Source organism: Scomber japonicus, chromosome 15 (genome assembly GCF_027409825.1).
Source record: "Scomber japonicus isolate fScoJap1 chromosome 15, fScoJap1.pri, whole genome shotgun sequence".
In the NCBI taxonomy this organism is placed as follows: Eukaryota; Metazoa; Chordata; class Actinopteri; order Scombriformes; family Scombridae; genus Scomber; species Scomber japonicus.
In genome coordinates, this window is record NC_070592.1 from 18,603,904 (window position 1) to 18,623,199 (window position 19,296).

The 19,296-nt window shown below is 37.5% G+C and overlaps 2 protein-coding genes across 2 annotated transcripts; one reads left to right on the top strand and one right to left on the bottom strand.

The window, feature by feature from the left end:
- The first annotated feature begins 141 nt into the window (after positions 1-141).
- On the top strand, positions 142-4,004 carry tomm7 (translocase of outer mitochondrial membrane 7 homolog (yeast)). The gene is made up of 3 exons (XM_053333872.1): positions 142-292; positions 3,014-3,062; positions 3,637-4,004. Exons 1-3 carry the CDS (start codon positions 190-192, stop codon positions 3,650-3,652), a joined length of 168 nt encoding a protein of 55 aa, XP_053189847.1. The 5' UTR covers positions 142-189; the 3' UTR covers positions 3,653-4,004.
- A 2,030-nt stretch (positions 4,005-6,034) lies between these two features.
- On the bottom strand, positions 6,035-7,521 carry LOC128373710 (interleukin-6-like). Its single transcript, XM_053333869.1, has 5 exons — positions 7,467-7,521; positions 7,188-7,378; positions 6,842-6,940; positions 6,606-6,749; positions 6,035-6,226 (listed from the first exon to the last, which is right to left on the bottom strand). The coding sequence occupies exons 1-5, from the start codon at positions 7,480-7,482 to the stop codon at positions 6,035-6,037; spliced, it is 642 nt and encodes a 213-aa protein (XP_053189844.1). The 5' UTR covers positions 7,483-7,521.
- Between the last annotated feature and the right edge of the window lie 11,775 nt (positions 7,522-19,296).

The following is a 19,296-nucleotide window of genomic DNA, read 5'->3' on the forward strand; positions in this document are numbered from 1 at the left end:
CCTCTAATTAAAATTAAGCTCATTCATTAACTTCAATAACCTGTTGCAGGCTCATATTTTTCCCACTAGATGGCGATCTACGCCCAAACATGTCAGTTTACGGCCTGGTTGAATCTTCGTCACTTCCTCTTCCGTGTCCTTGGCAGCAGTGGCAGCAGCATCCTCATCTTTGCTTGTCGGAATAAATAGATGGCTAAACTAAGCAAAGAGACCAAACAGCGGCTGCAGCAGCTGTTCCAGTGCGGCCAGTTTGTCATCCGATGGGGCTTTATTCCAACCGTGCTGTACCTGGGTCAGTATGTGAGCAGGAGACACGCCTCTCCGGTGTTAGCCAGTTAGCTTAGCACACTGTGCTTTAACCACGAGCTCACGTGAAGCTGTGAGCCAGTGAGGGTTATGTATATCTGTGAAGTGTTGTAGCTCATTATTGACAGCCTGTGTAAAAATAATGTATAGAAAATAACAAGACCATAAGAGTTTTGGTCCCACATTTTATTCTATTGTAACAACCAAACTACCATTGTAGCATTCAGGTGTAAGCGTCTATTGCCACCTGCTGGAGAATTATGTAATGCAAGATGATGTTAAAAGGATAGATTCACTATTTTTTGACAGGTCTGTCTTAAATCAAGGTGTCCAAATGAACATTGAAAGAGGTTTTCTTGCCATTTTCATTACTCCTGGTCATACTAACCATTATAAGTTCCCTTCTAAAAAAAACAGTCTATACAAAATGTATTTAAAAGTTTATCTGAAGCTATTATGACGCGTCGGTCTTCAAAATGAGTTGAATCATCTAGATATCGTTCAACATTACAGACTTTTTTCGTGCCAAAATTCCTCTGTTTGCTACTATACCTCCACGACAGCTCAACAGGGAAACACTTAGTAACTACATATTTAAAAGAATGTGTCAGTTTTCAACTTGATATAATATTAATGCAGCCCACTTAAACCTTATATAAGCCTAATAACAACTTCTAAATGGAGTAGGCTATAGTATTCGTAATTGTCTTCAAGGTTATCACTATACCACAAATGTAAACGTCAATATAATACTAGTATAAAAGACTTTGATTTCTTTTAAAATAATTTGCTATTGCACCACTTGACCCACCTGTAACATGATGGGTTTGATTCTGGAGAGAATGTTGTAACAGCCACAGGTTGAGGACCAGTTTATTTTCCTCCCTGATTCTGATTGTAAATATATTTTTATTTCACTATACTTACTATCAATGTATAATTAATGGAGATTGTATTGTTTTAAATACATGGTATCGAGAAAGTAGTGTATAAGCACCTGAAACTAACTTGTTTTCATTACCTTAAAGTTAGCCCTTCATATCTACATAAAGAGCAGGTCAAGATATATATATATTAATTTAGGATGGTGAAGTGGTGAAGATGACTTCTTCCCAACTCTACTCTGTCTCTGATTGGGTTTCCTGATATTCTCATCCTAATCATAAACTTTGTCACTCTTCATGCCTAAACATAACCAACCCAACCAATGGAGGCAACAGCTACTAGCCAGTTAAGGGAAGAATGGGACCTCTTCCATTGAGGTCACTATGTAACAGCATGTTTCTACAATAAAACGTACAAACCACACACTGCCTCTAGCGAGGTCCTTTCACATTTTGTATCTCGCCACTGTAGTTTGTCTATGCTTTAAAGGTTGGGGGTATTCAGTTGGCGGCAATCTGCAACCTTGCTGCCAGATGCCACTAAATCCTACACACTGGTCCTTTAAATTTTACTTTTGTGTATGGACTGTGGATTTTTCTCCCTAGTCACTTACACTGAAAACACTTCTTAAAGGGATCTTTTAACAGTATAAACAGGAGGAAAACCTCTTTCATCGTTGGGCACCTGACTGTTGTTTTAAGACAGACTTGAGAAATTGTGAACTGGTCCTTTTAAAACGACACAGAAGGAAAAGTTGTATGTTTAAGTTGGCTAACTGATGAATATTAATTAATAACTGAACATTATAAGTGGGTTTTTCATGACGATGAATGACCTTCTCTCTGTTTCATTGTGAATACAAGCAGCAGTGAAATGATTGAATTGGAAATGCACCAGCAATAACTCCACAGCATTTACATAATCCTCCACATGTCTCACGTATATTGTTAAAATACTTTTAATGGTTTTGGTTTTGGAGTCAAAAGGGGGAAGTTGAGACTTTTGCATGTCTTACCCCATAGCCGGTGGACTTGCCCCTGTGAGTGAATCTTCTCAGTCTTCAGCATATTGGAAACACCAAAACTGATGTAATACATTCTCCCCTCTTCTTTGCCTTCCCATGTACCTTTAAAAAAAAAACCTTTCTCGTTCTGCAACTCATTTACTTGCTAAGTGTATCTAACCCTAACCCTCGCACTAACCATGTCTGGTGCAATCGCCGTAACGTCTGCACATTTCCGGCAATCATGCTGAGAAATTTCATAAATACAATTTAAGAACATTATTGAAAAATTTTTGAAATGACTAATTAATATAATTATTATTAATTTAAAAAGTAAAATAAAAATATGAAACATTTTTAGGTTTTAGCTTTTCTAAGGTGAAAAGGGCTATAACAATTGATGAATCGATAAACTTGCCCATAATCAGTTGCAGATAAAGGGAGTAGTACTGTTGGGTTATTTTTAGTTATGGGAATTTCTTTGCCTCTTTTCTGAAGAATTTGTTGCATCATGCTTGATGTTGTGAATGGCTCAAGAATTAAGCTAGAAAAAAACATTTCGGAAATGAAAGTGCTTCCTTTCTCTTTCTGTGTGCGAGTGAACGAGGAGGATATGCTGAGTCAGATGTGCTGCCCAGTACATTACAGACGTATTTCCATTGGCCCCTCTCATCCCCATTTCCTCAAAAAAAGAGACGCGCTGGTCTTCAACGTCATGTACTCTGTTGCAACACTGACGTTTAAACGAACTCCAGAAGCACACTCTGATCTGCTGACAAAGTGAATGTAGTGAATCACAGAGATTGTTTAATTTCACAGGTTTCAAACGAGGAGCAGATCCAGGGATGCCTGAACCAACAGTCTTGAGGTAAGCACTTCCGCTTAAAAATTGATGCTGCTTGCAAAAATGCATGTATGATATTAGAAGCAGTACATGGAGAAGTGTGAAATGTGACGCCATGAGGGAGTTTTCACAGCTATGGAGATGTATTTCCTTCGGTTGTGGAATATCTAACTTTCAAATAAAACACATCCTCAAAGTCCTTCAAATCATACAAGAATGTTCAGGTGTTTTTATATGGATACCAGGGTTTTTGTTCTTTACTCTTTCTAGTTTTTCTGGATTAGCTTTATTAGCTTCCACAAACTGTGCCAGGGGTCATTACCACAGCCATGTAAAATCACATTCATCAATTTAAAACCAAACTACATAAGCAACATATATAGAAAATTAGAGAAAAAATAGACAAAATCAGTTGATCAGGTCGTCTTTTGAATATCCATCCAATTTGAAGGACACTCACATTTGGCTTATTTTCAGAAATGAACTAGTTTATGTTGTGTTTTTTGTTTTTAATCACTATACAGGGTTTCATTCACATCTGCAGCTTGTTTCCATATCTCTGAATTGCTGCCCACATGTCTTACTTGTTTTTCTCTAGTTTGCTATGGGGCTGAGGAACATCGTCTCCAAATGTGCAAATCCTTCCCCTCCTCGAGAGACCACGTGACCCACCTGTCATTGGAAATCCCGGAAAATGACTTTATTTTTCACCTTCTCCATGAATGTCTGAGAAGTGATGAATGAATGTTATCTGTTGCCGTATTGCTTATAGCTGTACATGTACGGCAAGTGTCGGCTGTGTGGATGGAAGATGTGTGGATGAACAAGCTGGAATCAAGACTTCATCGCTGAAAATATTTATATATGGTTTGTGTGACACCATGTTTGGATATAACACTTGATCCATGTTTTTTTTTTTCCTCTCGGTTATAATTTGTCTGAAAATAAATCCCCCAAAAAATGTTATTCTGGTCTGGTCTATTATTACTATTGCAATGGAATTGTCAGTTTGACGACTAAAGAGGTGACCGTGAGAGTGAAGATAATAACTAATCAGAGATATCAAAGGTAGATTGTTTGCCAAAATCAACACTTCTATAAAAAAACAGCCGCATACGACAGAAATGGAACATGGCAAGTGAGCTGGTAGACCACGGAGTCTCACGGATGTAAAAAACTGGGGGGGGGGAGCCCTTAATGACTCAGCGTTCTCGACTTCCAGTGCTCTCGAGGGTGTGGGTGTTCGTGTTTCCCCTTGTCACCAATCGAGACTAATCAGTATTTACCACAAGATGCAAAGAGAAAAGTTACAAAAACAAAGTTTTTAACAAAAATGTACCTTGTAATAGTAATTTCAACTCCTTTGTAAAATACCCAACCTCTCACCAAGATATCAGACCTTTAAATTCCTTTGCATTTGTACTACCTGAGACACTCATTCAAACCCTTGTGTATTTTAAATTGTGTTGTCTAGACTTTGTAATTGTAAATTCAGTTCCTTTGCATTTCTACTACCTGAGACACTCACTCAGACCTTGTGTATTTTAAATTAGGTTGTCTAGACCTCTTAATTTCACACTTCAGGGGGTCAGTGCCGATACCTGCGAAAGACAAAAGAGTGGGGCTGACCCCACAACAGACAAAGGACTTTAAACACACCCCAGAGGTGGACCTTTCCCTCAGGTATAAATGTTCAAGTTTCCCCATGCTCGGGGTCTTTTCTTCATTCAGAACCGCTCGCATGTTTTGTTGATTGACCTTTTCTTTGCAAAGAAAATAAAACCTTGTCGGCCGGCAGAAGTCTCTATTTCATTCTTCACCAAGAGCACAGAATTTCCACGACAACCTCTAAAAATTATGGAAAGAGGGGGGAAAAAAGGCATAGCTCATGTCCCAAAACAGGAGTGTTCTGTGTGCTCACGTTCAGCCAAATGCATCAAAACTCACTGGACAACATTTCATCAATCGGTGGACACAACCATCCTGAACAAACTCCAAGACAACCGAAGAGCTTTTTGGGGTGGAGAGGTTAAATATCCTTGACTGGACGAGTCAAACACCTGATCTCTGATGACCAGACGAAAGGAATAAAAGTTCAAGCAAGAGCTGAAGGTGGCTGCAGTGAAGAGAGAGCATCACCAAGGACAACATAAAGCAATGGGTACAAAACTTTTCATCTATGTCCACAAAAAAAGGTATTTAAAAGTTTACTTAATATGAGGCTTCAATCATACACAAGGATCTTCTAATGGAAAGTATGAACAGGACGAATTATTAAATAAAGCAAAGCATGTCTCAGTGTTCATTTGGGCACCTGACTAATGTTTTAAGGCAGACTTGAAAAATTGTGACCATGTTTATCTAACAATGTGTGGACTAAGCTTTAGCCACAAAAGTCTAACTATATTTATGTACTCAAAGCTCAAACGTGGCAATTTAATGTCCATTATTTTATTTCCACATGTATACAGCCTAGACTGTATGGTAATGAGACTGGTTTATGTAAAACTGGGAAATTCTTCGCATATTTCTGACATGCTGATTGACATCCTCATATAATATAGCTTGTTTTTAAAAAAATCTTCTTTTCCAGCCCCCAGACACATAAAGAGACTCTGCATTTGCCATTCAAATATGTGTCACAAGTTGAAATATAAGTTTTGAAATGATGAAACATTTTTTAAAAAAATTAATTTTATTCCAGTTGTAGCATGCATTTTATACATGATATGAAATGAATGAAAATAATTTAAAAAAAAATAGTTTCTTTATGTTTTCAGTGCAATTAACCCAAAATAATTTATTTTCCTTTGACCAATAAATATAGCATATAAATATATAAATTAATAATGATAATGATCTGACCATTAAGTCTTTCACACAGAAAAGACCTTCTGTGCTGTAGCTGCACGTTCATCATTGAATTTCATTAGTCTATGCTGTGTGAAGATTCCTTGAGGTATTGCTTCATTTCTCATTTCAATACTTTTTTCTTTTCAAGACAGGCTTCCTTTGAGCAGCTCTTTTTTTCTCAATGACACCAGACTGTCGACCAAGAAGAAGTGGAACTGACGCAGAATGCTGTGTGCTGTCATCTTTCTGTGGAAGGTGTTAGGATTGTCCACCTCCGTCATCAGCCTCTCCTCCTGGTTGCTGCTCAGCGCTGAGACCCGTTCAGGGTGCCTCATCTGTGGGTGACATAGTGACTATGAGTGACATAGTGATGTAATGTGACCATAAAGTGCTATATCATGATAAAAAACCTAAACCTTTACAATATGACATTATCAAAAAACAAAATAGTCCATACTTATGCAAAATACAAAACCTAGTGAATTTACTTAAGTACAATTTTATAGTACAATATTTCCTCCAAAGATTATGAAAACGTGACCCAGATCAAAAGCAGTTACTTAAAGACAAATTCATGGATGTTCTGAGGTGGTGTGACACACACAGGCCACCACATTGCATAAATGCAGCTACAAAACACCAAATGTTAAGTCATTAGGTTATGTGTAGTTTTTTGAAGTGTTCAGTCAGAGAGATGCAGCATCTGTAACCCACCTTTTCTTTTATCAGACTGATCATGGAGTCGCTGCGATATTTGAACCCTGAGAGGATCAACCAGCTGGGATACTCCTTCAGCACATGCCTTAAAAGAACCTCATATGTCTGAAGGCCATGGACCAACCTGAGAAGACAAGCCTCCTGCAAAGAGAGGAGAGGAAACCAGCAGTCAATAATCACACGAATCTCGTCTCTTTGGTCAGTGTAGCAGGATCACAAAGTAAGACACATACCTTGCTGAAGTTGGACATGGGGCAGCTTGCAGTGGCTGATGAGATTTTGTAGTTCTCCAGAAAATGATATTTCACATCATCTTTGAATTCATCTTCAAACTGAGAGAGGAGGGCACCATAGAAGAGAAATGGGAAGTCAGAAATGCAATTTGCATTGCTCAGAATATGAAAATTATAAATGTGACTAAGTAAAACTTGATAAGCAACTCTAAAAATATCAGTTTAGTCAAAGTCTTTCTGAACATTGTTGTTGTGTAAGTACGTCTAGAACCATTAGAAATCGGAGCCAAATCCCAAATATAAGTAAACATACATGGCTAATAAAGCTTTCTGATTAAGTGCTTACCTCCTTTTTATGGTGTTTGGTGATAGCAAGAAACGGGCCCCAACGCGGTGAGTCGCTGAGCAGGTCAGAGGGCATCTCCCCCTCACCTGAGGGATCATCTGTCGGACTCTCAGTGAAAGCGTCTGTGACTGGCGCTCCGGAAGCAGACAGCAGCAGAGCTGCAAGTATTAGTGCAGAAAGCCAGTACGAATCTGTGCCGAGGGGAAGAGCAAAATATGAATGAAAAAAAAGAGGAAGAGACATAGGAAACATGTGTACCACAAAGTGCAGATCACTTACTGAGTGTAGGGGGCATGTTGCGCTGCTGGTAAACACTTGCTGAGTTTCCACAGATGATGAGGGCTGTCAAGGCCAGAAGGAGTTGCCTTGTCTTTAAGATGGACTTGTATTTATATAGACCGGAGGGATTTCCCAATAGCCCAAGGAATTACAGTATCTCACAAAAGTGAGTACACCCCTCACTTTTTTGCAAATATTTTATTATATCTTTTCATGGGTCAACACTATAGAAATGAATGATGGTGTGTGTATGTGTGTGTGTGTGTGTGTGTGTGTGTGTAAAATTGTAATATATATATATATATATATATATGTATATGTATATATATATATATATATATATATATATATATATATATATATATATATATATATATATATATGTTACAACATATACTGTATATGTTACAATTTTAAAACCCATTTTACAATAAACTATATACTAGCATGCACTGTAGAGGTCCTAAACGTGAGCAGAGCAGAAACGAAAGGGCTTTTAACTCGTTGATCCACGGTGGTCTGAGGAGAGACCACTAACCACTTAACACACGCCCCTGTTTTTTATGCTGTTAGCCTAAACGACATGCCCAAGTTGTGAGCAGCACAGATCCCACATTGGCTAAAAGGTTATCAACTTCATTTCACTGAATATTTCCATAGGCTGGAACAGCTGTCAATCAAAGCCATGTCGTCATTGTCGTCGGTCACATGTCCTCATTGGCTTTGGAGACATGTACTGCCTAATCCTAAACACCGATTGGCTTGTGTGTGGTGTCGTCAGAAGCAGAAGAGGCTCACGGTCGTAAACATCTAGTCACATATAATGTCTCTGCATGTACTCTGAGACGGACGTGCAGGTCAGGAAATTACGTAAACGGACCGTGTATGGTTTGTTATTTGTGTTATTACGTTACGTGTTGGACTAAATACATGTTGACATATTGAGGAAAGTATTCCGGTTTTATGGAAACGGATTTCATATTTCACAAGAATGGATACTTGGCGAGCTGTACAGAAAGTCCTGTGTCATAAGATGATCGTTGTGGATAAAGGGAAGACTTTGAAGGTATGTAGGCATTATAGCTTTTCTTACTTAGCTCAGGGGCTAGCCGAGCTAATCGCTAATACTATTACGGCTGTGAGCAACCATATAAGTCGTGAGTGGTCTTGAATGAATCAGGACAATCTAGGCTTTCCAACGATGTACGGCATGAATATATATGTTTAAGGGTTGGTGTTTAAAACATCCAGAAGAACTTGTGGCTACCTCCTAACATCCGTCCCGTTCCGTAGACGGAACAGCGTGCGTTAAGTGGTTAAATACTAAATAAGTCAGAGAAAACTCGGACTCAGGATTCACACAGCCAGCGCGCCAGGCACTGTTTCACCAGAGTCTTTCCCTGAGCATGTTGAATGTTACAGCACCGTGAATTGGACAGTAGTATTTGCAGCCGCTATCTGCACCGTTTTATGGGCCTACCCACAAAAGATTTTGCAGTAATCTGCAGCTGAGAGCAACACGTAGCTGGTTGTATGTTGTATGTCACAGCTAGCTGCAGCGTAACAAATCAGCTGAAACAATAAGTGTGTCTCCAAACTGATCATCATCATGTGTGTATATATAGCTAATCATAATAATATATAATAATAATATATATATATCCACGTGCATTACAGACAGTTCAGAAAAAAATCCCTATGATAATTAAAGGGAAAATCCATTTGAAAATGATTTGAAAATGATTTGCATATTTCTATGAAACATTTTATAAAATATTTATAAACATAATTTACTTTTATTCACTTATTTCATTGCATTCATGTTGTAAAATAGTATTCTATTTTATTGTATGTGATTTTTTTTATTATTATTAAGAGGCATAGTATAATTAATGTATCTTATTTATTTGTTTTGTTTTGTATTTTTAATCTATTGTATATAGTTTTTCATATATGTTTTACTTATTATTATAATTATCATTATTATTAGGATTATTATTACAGCCTTTAAATGTATTTAAAGGCTGTAATAATATTTTGATCTGCACTAGTTATTTTTGATACATCTTTCTGTATCAGTGATGTAACCTGGAGTCATAGAGTGTTTTGCCACTTTCAACAATCATGCAGTCTCACTCAGGCTGGGTGGTAGAAAAACACTACATTTTTGATGGCTTTTTTTCTATGTAGTCCTGTGATACCAAGGAGTTTGTGATCCCTGTAGAAAGACTAACCAGCAAAGCCTCTGCAGCCCACCTCGATAGGGGTGCACTGCGCCCATAATCCCTTGTTCTGGCACTGGCCAAAAAGGTCCTCATACTTGGCCCCGTTTAAATATCAAAAACTTGAGAAAAGTCATTTTAATGAAAAGATTGACAGTTTAACTCAATTTTAAATTTTCCTTTGAGTTGTTCCGATTAAAAATGTTCTCTAAAAATAAACCTAAGTGCATCAGTTGCACATTACTTGCCCATATTTATAACTACTAGACTTTTCAGTTGTCAACATAAATGTCAAGTATTGTTTTTTTATTTAAATGCTATTCCATGCATAATGGATGAGAGCATTTTCTCTCATATATAAAATTAAGTAGGGGAACCAAAGCACTAATTTGTAATTTCTGTTAAAGAATTGCTCCACATTTTAAATATCAAAGTACATTTTTTTTCATCCAAGGGAGTGTCCTATACTACTGTTGTTGTAATAATGTGCTCTGTGGTTCTGGAGAAACCTTGTCAAGTTTGAAGAAATGACTATATTTTTAATGGGCTGTTTTACAGAGGAGGGGAATTTGTAAACCGGCAATTTTTTTATTTGATTATCCGGCAACAGGGTCCAACAAACCACACTATCAAGTTGATTATGGGAAGTTTCGTATATTTAGAGTTTGACTCATATTATGGACTAAAAGTCCAGATATATCAGCTTCAGCTGCTTGGAGTTGAAAATATATTTCTTGCATGTCCCCCAACTTTATGGAAATTCAATAGTAAATGTCCAGATTTCCCCTTTAACTTAAAGTTAGACTGACATCTAATTTCACATTTCCAGAAATTGACTTTTCTTTAGTTTTAACATTCTTTAGTATCTAAGTAACTCAACTCTGTATATTGTGCCCAAGTGAATGTCACTATTCTACACACTATTGTCAAAACAAATTTTGTTGTATCTTGGTATCTAAAAGAGGAACTACTGAGACATTAGTGTCTTAGTCTTCACAGGATGTCAGGGTCAGGGTGGAGTGAGAGTTATTCAATATGTGTGCATAAAGTGATGAGCTAAAGAAAACATGGGGATGTTTGTGCTGCTGAATCTTGTAAAGGCAACTAAAGTTGAAATTTGGCCCTCTTGGTAGACTGGGGTTGTCTAATCTGTGTCTATTTCAATATCTCCATTAGGTTCTTGTTTGTGTTGCATGAAATAAAAAATAATAATTTGCGTTGCAACCAAAAGAAAGCATCTCAAATTAAACCCTTAATCATGGCCAAAAAAATGAGGTACACAACAGGAACACAACATAATGTTTTAGAACCTCCATGTAATTAGCAAGCTGTTTCTAATTAGAATCATGTTGTGTATCTAGTACAAATAGATACACAACATGTGTTTCACACAGTAAATCATTCAGAAAACCTTTGTGTGTGAGCAGACACATGTAAGAAGTCCAGTTCTGTTAAGTTTGGTTTAAAGTAAACATGGAGTGAACTCTGAAAAGTGACTTTCTTGCATTCCCTAAATAAAAACATCACGTTTACGTTGTGGTGAACCATAGCCAAAGGTTACAAAATTATCATGACTGACTTTCTTGTGTTGAAGCAATATATTGGTTTGGTTGCACACTTTTGCATATGTATATTGCACATGATACAAGAAAGATCTGTCTCATGGGCTAAATAAATGCATCATTTTTTCCCCAACCCTAACCCTTTTTGGACCATATGCAGTAGGTCAAAAAAGGCTAAGGACCAATTTTATTTGAAAACACTTGAACAAATGATCTAATTATTCTGATTCAACGTAGCTGTTACTTTGTTTAAGAACAATCTTTCTGAACCTGTTCTGAGAAATGCTGTTTCATGCTGTTTTGGTGTTGTATAAGGAAGTAATGGAGCTTGCACAGGATGCAGTGTGCTGTAATCTTTCTGTGGAAAGTGACAGGGTTGGTCCTCCTGGTTGATTCATCTCTGGGGCAGGAGTGACATAGTGATGCAATGTGACCATAAAGTAAAATGAGCATGTAACACACCCAGGCCAACATATTGCATAAATACAAAACACCAAATGTTAAGTCATTAAGTTATGTTTAGTTGTTTGAAGTGATTAAGTGCTTATGTCCTTCTCATGGTGTTTGGTGATAGCACGAAACAGGCCCCAAACCCCCTTGCCTGAGGAATCACCTGCCGGACTCTTAGTGAGAGCGTCTCTAACTGGTGCTCCAGACACCAGCAGAGCTTCAAGTATTAGTGCAAAAAGCCAGTATGGATCATTGAGAAGAGCAATAAATGAAAGAAAGAGGAAGACACATAGGATACATGTGCACCACAGATCACTTACTGAGAGCAGGGGGCATGTTGCACTGCAGTAAACACTTGCTGAGTTTCCACTGATGATGAGGGCTGTCAAGGCCATTGGGAGCCTTGTCTTTGCGATCAGCCTCCTTTTATATTCTGCAGAGAGGGGGGGATTTCCTAAAAAAGTCACCTTCAGGTTTTGCATCCAGTTTGCATCACCAACTGCTGCTGATGATTTTGATGAGGATAGGATGATATGGACCAATGAGAGCAAGGGCTTCATTAATAACTGCTTTTATGGTTGTCTTTCTTATCAAAGTTAAAGTATAAAGTGATACATAAGTAATTACTCTAATAACTGTAACAGGAATAAAGCCACATATGCACACATGCATATACAGTGTTCACATTAACCATAATTCAATACATTTATAAAAAGTTATTTTCAGATAAAAAATTAAAGGCAAAATCCACTCATATTCTAATGACTTGTAATAGTAAAATAAATAAATATTGTCTCACGATAGTGTGTTATAGTTCCTAAAGAAAGTGTCACCTGTCAAGTTTGTCAATGTAAGTCAACTGAAATGGATATTTGGCTTGGTAGACTGGGGCTGTGCTCATGCATTCACCAACTAAAGGTCAATTTGTGATGCATCACAGCTCAAGATTACAGAGTTATCAGGACTTAGTCATTTCTGTGGAAGCAACAGATTGGTTTCATTGGAAACTTAAAAGAAAAAAAAGAAAAAACTTTGAAATGCACTTTTGTGACATGTTCAACGTTTTTCAAATAGTTGTGATAATAATTCGGCCTTCTCAAAAAGTACCCTAAAACATGGCCCCCTATGTTACACCTTCCTCAAAGTACATTTTGGTTGCACCACTAGGCTCAGCTCTAATCCACTGAAATTCTCTCACTATACTATAAATGCTTCATCATTTATACACTTCATGTATTTGCACTACAGATAAATAAACAGCCAGATTTATTTTTACATGCAATACTGTACTCTTGCTCATTGTTATATTTTTTCTCAACTACTGCTTTAACCACTTAACATACGCCCCTGTTTTTTATGTTGTTAGCCTAAACGACATGCCCAAGTTGTGAGCAGCACAGATCCCACATAGTTTGAGACTCAGAGATGTGTCTGGTATCATTGGAAAGGAAACACTCTCAGGATTCTTGTAAAAGTGTCTGTGTGATTCTGTGACTTACTGACAAAGAGTGACAGAGGTTACAATGATGGGGTTGTTTACTCACCCATAGGTTTGCCTTTACAATGACATGTGTACAGACATTCAGGGACCTCTCAGCAGGATATAGACACAATGAGGCCACAGCCACAGGTCTTGGCTTCATGCAGTCCAAATTTGGAGTCAAAAGACCGAAAGATTAATTTTTCAGAGTTATTTTTCAACAGGTATGTCCATGCGTTTTCCTCAGGTCCTTTTTGGAGACTCCAAATGGACACTTGGTTACCAAAGCTGTATAACCACAATCAAACACCTATAACTTCACAACCCCTTTGCCTACAATCAAAATCTTGGTCTCTAATGAAAGCTGACGCCATATTATTATTATTATTATTATTATTATTACATATAACCATATTTTTTTTGTTTGGCCATATCTATCTATCTATCTATCTATCTATCTATCTATCTATCTATCTATCTATCTATCTGTTTATTTTGCTATAAGTCATATGTCAAGTCGAAGAAGAACCAACCGTGTACCAAAATGCCGTGTGCGTAATGATATATGGTTCAACTCTTTTACGCACCGGGCGCACGCCGGTTACGCTTGGAGTTTGTTTATGGACAGCCAAACGATAGTTTAGTGTCATACGCCGTTGGAAACCTCTGACTATTGGCTAAAAGGTTATCAACTTCATTTCACCGAATATTTCCATAGGCTAGAACAGCAGTCAATCAAAGCCATGTCCTCATTGTTGTCGGTCACATGTCCTCATTGGCTTTGGAGACATGTACTGCCTAATCCTAAACACCGATTGGCTTGTGTGTGGTGTCGTCAGAAGCAGAAGAGGCTCACGGTCGTAAACATCTAGTCACGTGTACTCTGAGATGGACGCGCAGGTCAGGAAATGACGTACGGACCGTATATGGTTTGTTATTTGTGTTATTACGTTACGTGTTGGACTAAATACATGAACATATTGAGGAAAGTATTTTGGTTTTATGGAAACGGATTTCATATTTCACAAGAATGGATACTTGGCGAGCTGTACAGAAAGTCCTGAGTCATAAGATGGTCGTTGTGGATAAAGGGAAGACTTTGAAGGTATGTAGCATTATAGCTTTTCTCACTTAGCTGAGGGGCTAGCCGAGCTAATCGCTAATACTATTACGGCTGTGAGCAATCATATAAGTCGCGACTGGTCTTGAATGAATCAGGGCAATCTAAGCTTTCTAACAATGTACGGCATGAATATATATGTTTAAGGGTTGGTGTTTAAAACATTCAGAAGAACGTGTCACTACCTCTTAACATCCGTCCCGTCCCGTAGACGGAACAGCGTGCGTTAAGAGGTTAATCATGAATAAGAGTACTGTATTACTATTTGGTACTCCTTACACATATTCCCAGTTGATGCAATGCAAGGTATAATTTTTTAGCTGGTTTGGATAAGATTGAATACATAACTAAACATAATATCACCGTACCATTTACCACCATGCACTCACTGATTAGGCACAATCTGCTTCCTGTGTGTATCTCAAGCAGAATGTTATCTCTTCACCCTTTCCTGGAACACTCACTCTGCTATGACACTAGAAGTGTATCCTCAAATGTGTTTTCATTCCCACTAAAACCCTGTCTATGTTCTCTATCATAGGGCCAACCTTTATTGAAGTGACATAGTCTAGTTTAGCATTCACAATAGTTCCTTTACGGCAATGAAGTCAGTGGAGGTACAGTGTGTCAACATTTGCTGTCTCCTTTCTCTTCAATTTGTGAACATGGTGTTTGTGGTCCTAGACTTTTTGTCTTGTTATGTGTGTAATGGTGGCCTATGGAGATCAAGGTGGAGTCCTCTTACTATCCAGAATATTGTACAGATGATCATTTTACAACTGGGATATTACGCTTATAACCTGGATATGAGTTTTGTACTTCACATGTTTTATATGTCAGTAACTCACACACATTGTTTTCTTGTATTCACCTAAAAGAGAATGAGAGGGAAGCATATCATCATCGCTATAACTTCCCTCAATACACTGTTTCCTTTTTCCTTAAACCCTCAAAGTTAACTCACCTCACCACGCTGTACATTATGTGTGCATTAACACTTCACTCCACATGCTCTGTCAAAATATATGACTTTTTTTCAGTTCCCCTCTGCTTCTATTTAAGATGTGTAAGTTTCTCTCTGTCAGTGTGGATTACTCAACCTGCAGAACTCCCAAAATGGGTCAGAAAAAAACAGCAATCTGCGTACCAGTTGGATCCGATCTCTTGGGGATGTTGTAACAACGGATTAATATCCCGTTTTAGTAGTTTCAGTGGTCAGTGATCAGTGGTTGTGGCAGTGTTTGAGGTTTGAGGTTATTGGGAAGTGCCGTTCTTGGACTTTTTTCTTTGCCGATGTTTTATTTTCTGTCATTTTCTGTTTTTGTTTAAGTGAGCTCAGTAAGAAAATTCCAAACAATCATGTTTACTTGGCAGTAATGCCATCGTGAAGCTGTCTGCCTCCTTAACACCCAAAACATAGCTCTGCAGGCCAATAGATTTAAATAATTGTGCAATAGGGCAGATAGATAGATAGATAGATAGATAGATAGATAGATAGGTAGATACATAGATAGATAGATACATAGATAGATAGATAGATAGATAGATACATAGATAGATAGATAGATTCCCTTGACATGTTTTAATGCATTTGAAGCACTTTATCTTATCCATTTTATGTTTAATATATTATTACAAAGACAGATCATGCTGATATGGCTTGCAATCTATTCCCCTCCAAAAGAGCTAAAAACACACTTTGAATTGAATTATTATTTAATATTTATTATTTGAAGTGTAATATTTGATAGTGGACATGCACAATTTTGACTCTATTCCAATTCTGAATTCCAAAACCATTGAGATGTATTCATGGATTTAATTTATGTGTGAGGAAAGTTTGGTGAATTGGAAGTAGTAGTTTTGACTCTCAATTTTGAGTTTAGATTAATTTATCATTAATAAAAATCCACAGTACAGTATATTCACTCCACTAACCACTGACAACTCCCTCTGTACTGTTGGAAATGAATTTACTATAGCCATAAAAGACAATGTCTGCTTTTCTAATATCTAACTAACACGCAAAGCAATACGTCTAGGATGTAACTGTACGTGTGTGTGTGTGTGTGTGTGTGTGTGTGTGTGTGTGTGTGTGTGTGATTTTGCACTGAACTTCTGTACTTTGTTGCTTTGCATTTTATTATCAGAACACAGAGACTGGCGGACACAAATGCAGGCAGGCAGAATCAGTTCTCAAGTAGTTTATTCAGTCCAAGAGTCAGTAACCAGGAAGTCCAATATCACAGGGCAGAAGTACAAAATCACCAGGCAGAAACTCGAAATCCAAAAGGCAAAACGGGTCGATAACACTGGGAATCAAAACTAGGAATAACGCTGGAACTCTTACAGAAAACTGACAAGACGATCTGGCACTGACACACAGGGGAGCACTGGTTATATACACACAGGAGGGAAGGGATAACGAGACACAGGTGAAACACATAAGGGCGGGGACAGGTAATCACACGGGGAACAGGAAGTGAGCACAGAGACTAGGGTGTCAAAATAAAACGGGAAACAGACACATGACAGACCCTGACATTTATAAGTGGCCATCCATATGTCTCTGAGTGTGGATGCTCTAAGAAAACAAAGAATCTAACTTTTGTCCATAAGATCCATATCACCTCCCTATAACCCCTGTTTTTATGAAATGATGATTCACACTAAATGTGATGGTTATTTGAGAGTAATAAAGCATAGTTATAGTAAAAAAAAGCAGTACAAAAGATGAGTTTGATTCATGACTTTGAAAAAAGCATTTCACAATACAATCTCAACCATTTAGTTGAAATAAGAAGTGTGAGATTGAAGTACACCTGCTGGCACAGGCCTATGTCACTGATATGAATTATAATGATATAATAGTATAAACCATGTAGTCCTGTGTCAAAGCAATGACAAAAAAATCATGTTCATCCAATGCAGGACTGGGCTGAACTAAAATGATTTAATCTGAAGGTCTTCACTCTCTCCTTTACAATAGAAAACAGTGGTGGAGAAAGTGTTATGACATTTAAATAAGCTGTAGCAGGCAATTATTTCTAAACTTTTTATGGTTTAATGAATATAATCAATACCATATAATTAGCAATACAACACATTTACTTATTTATGTATTGCTACCACACCAGAAAAAGCAAAAAGCAAATGTGATGCTGATGCTTGTTTCTTTTTCTGGCGTGGCAGCAATACGCCTCCGTAGTCCCTTGCTCAATTTCCCCCCTTTTTTAAATTTCTGCTGTCTTTCTACAGTAGAACTGCAGAGGCAGCATCTGCATATGTCTTCTCAATACAATGACTGATTTTACAACTGGTATAAAAGATTATGTTGCAACAGTATTACTCATAAGTCAACGAACTGTTTCAACCTCATTCAGGTTCATTGTAGCAAAACGTTCATACCAGTCACACTCTCAAAAACATGATTCTGCATTTTTGAGTCAGTCCGTGCCCTGACCTCTCTGCAAGCTTCCTCTTGCTCTACAAGTTTTGTTTTTGTTTCTTTAAAGACTTCTCTTATGACCAAAAAAGCATGGCTGCATTGGTACACCCAGGTGCCCCTGGGCACTGAAGCTCATGTACCCCAAACAACTTTTATTTCATTATGATTGATTAACGCTGCTATAAGGTGGAAACCTTGTAACTACATATTCTGTTTTGGACATACTGTACTAGGTTTCTGACAGTGACTATAATTATCAACATCAAGAGAGTGGGTCAAGCCTTTTGTTGTAATTCTGTAGAGCCCAACAAAACTGATTGAGGGCCCTTTTCTGTTAGTAGTCAGATCCTCATTTTATTCTTTCGTTATCAAACGAAACTAATTTGGGGAAATTATTTTTACTGTATTAGTCGTTCTATGAATGATATGAAAAAGGGACTACTCATCTGTTAAACAAAAGAAGTCAAATAAGGAGAAAACTTTTTTCTTGCCACTGTTGCTCATGTGGGAATGTTGGGTCTCTTTAAAGTTAAAACTTGAAGAGTTTGGTTTAGAACCTGCTCTATGTGTAAAGTGCCTTGAGATAACTTTGTTGTGATTTGGCGCTATACAAATAAAGATTGATCAGCTTAAGAACATATCCAGAGTGAAGGGTTTTATGTCTCAAACAGACCAGGAGAAGTTGATTCATGCTTTCATCTCAAGTAGACTCGACTACTGTAACGGTCTTCTGACTGGACTCCCACAAAAAAGCATTAAACAGCTGCAGCTCATTCAGAACGCTGCAGCTCCAGTTTTAACCAGAACAAAGAGATCAGAGCACATTACTCCAGTTCTAAAGTCTTTACACTGGCTCCCAGTCAGCTATAGAATAGATTTTAAAGTTCTGCTACTGGTCTACAAATCACTGAATGGTTTAGGTCCAGAATACATAAATGACATGTTAGTAGAATATAAACCCAGTAGAGCTCTTAGATCTACTGACTCTGGTCAGATAGTTGAGCCCAGAGTTCAAACTAAACATGGTGAAGCAGCTTTTAGCTGTTATGCTGCACACAACTGGAACAAACTACCAGCAGAACTGAAATCAGCCCCAACTGTGAACACTTTTAAATCCAGGTTAAAAACATTTCTCTTCTCCTGTGCTTATGATTGAGCTCTTTTAAAGCATTTTACACTTTAATCTTTCTTTTGCACTCTATGTCCTTTTAATGATTTTAAAGCTAATTTCTTTCATTTGCACTCTGTCCTTTTAATGATTTTAAAGCTAATTTATTATTTTATGCTGCAATCATTTTATTTATGTCTTTCTATTTTTCTGTACTTTGTTTTTATTATGGGGGAGTGGGGGTGGGGGTTAATTGTATGTTTTTACATGTTTTTCTGTTTTATGTAAAGCACATTGAATTGCCATTGTGTATGAAATGCGCTATATAAATAAAACTGCCTTGCCTTGCCTTGCCTTGATTGATTGATTGATTGATTGATTGATTGATTGATAAGTTAACTTTACTGTAGTGCAGCTTTTAAAACCAGAAAAAGACAACA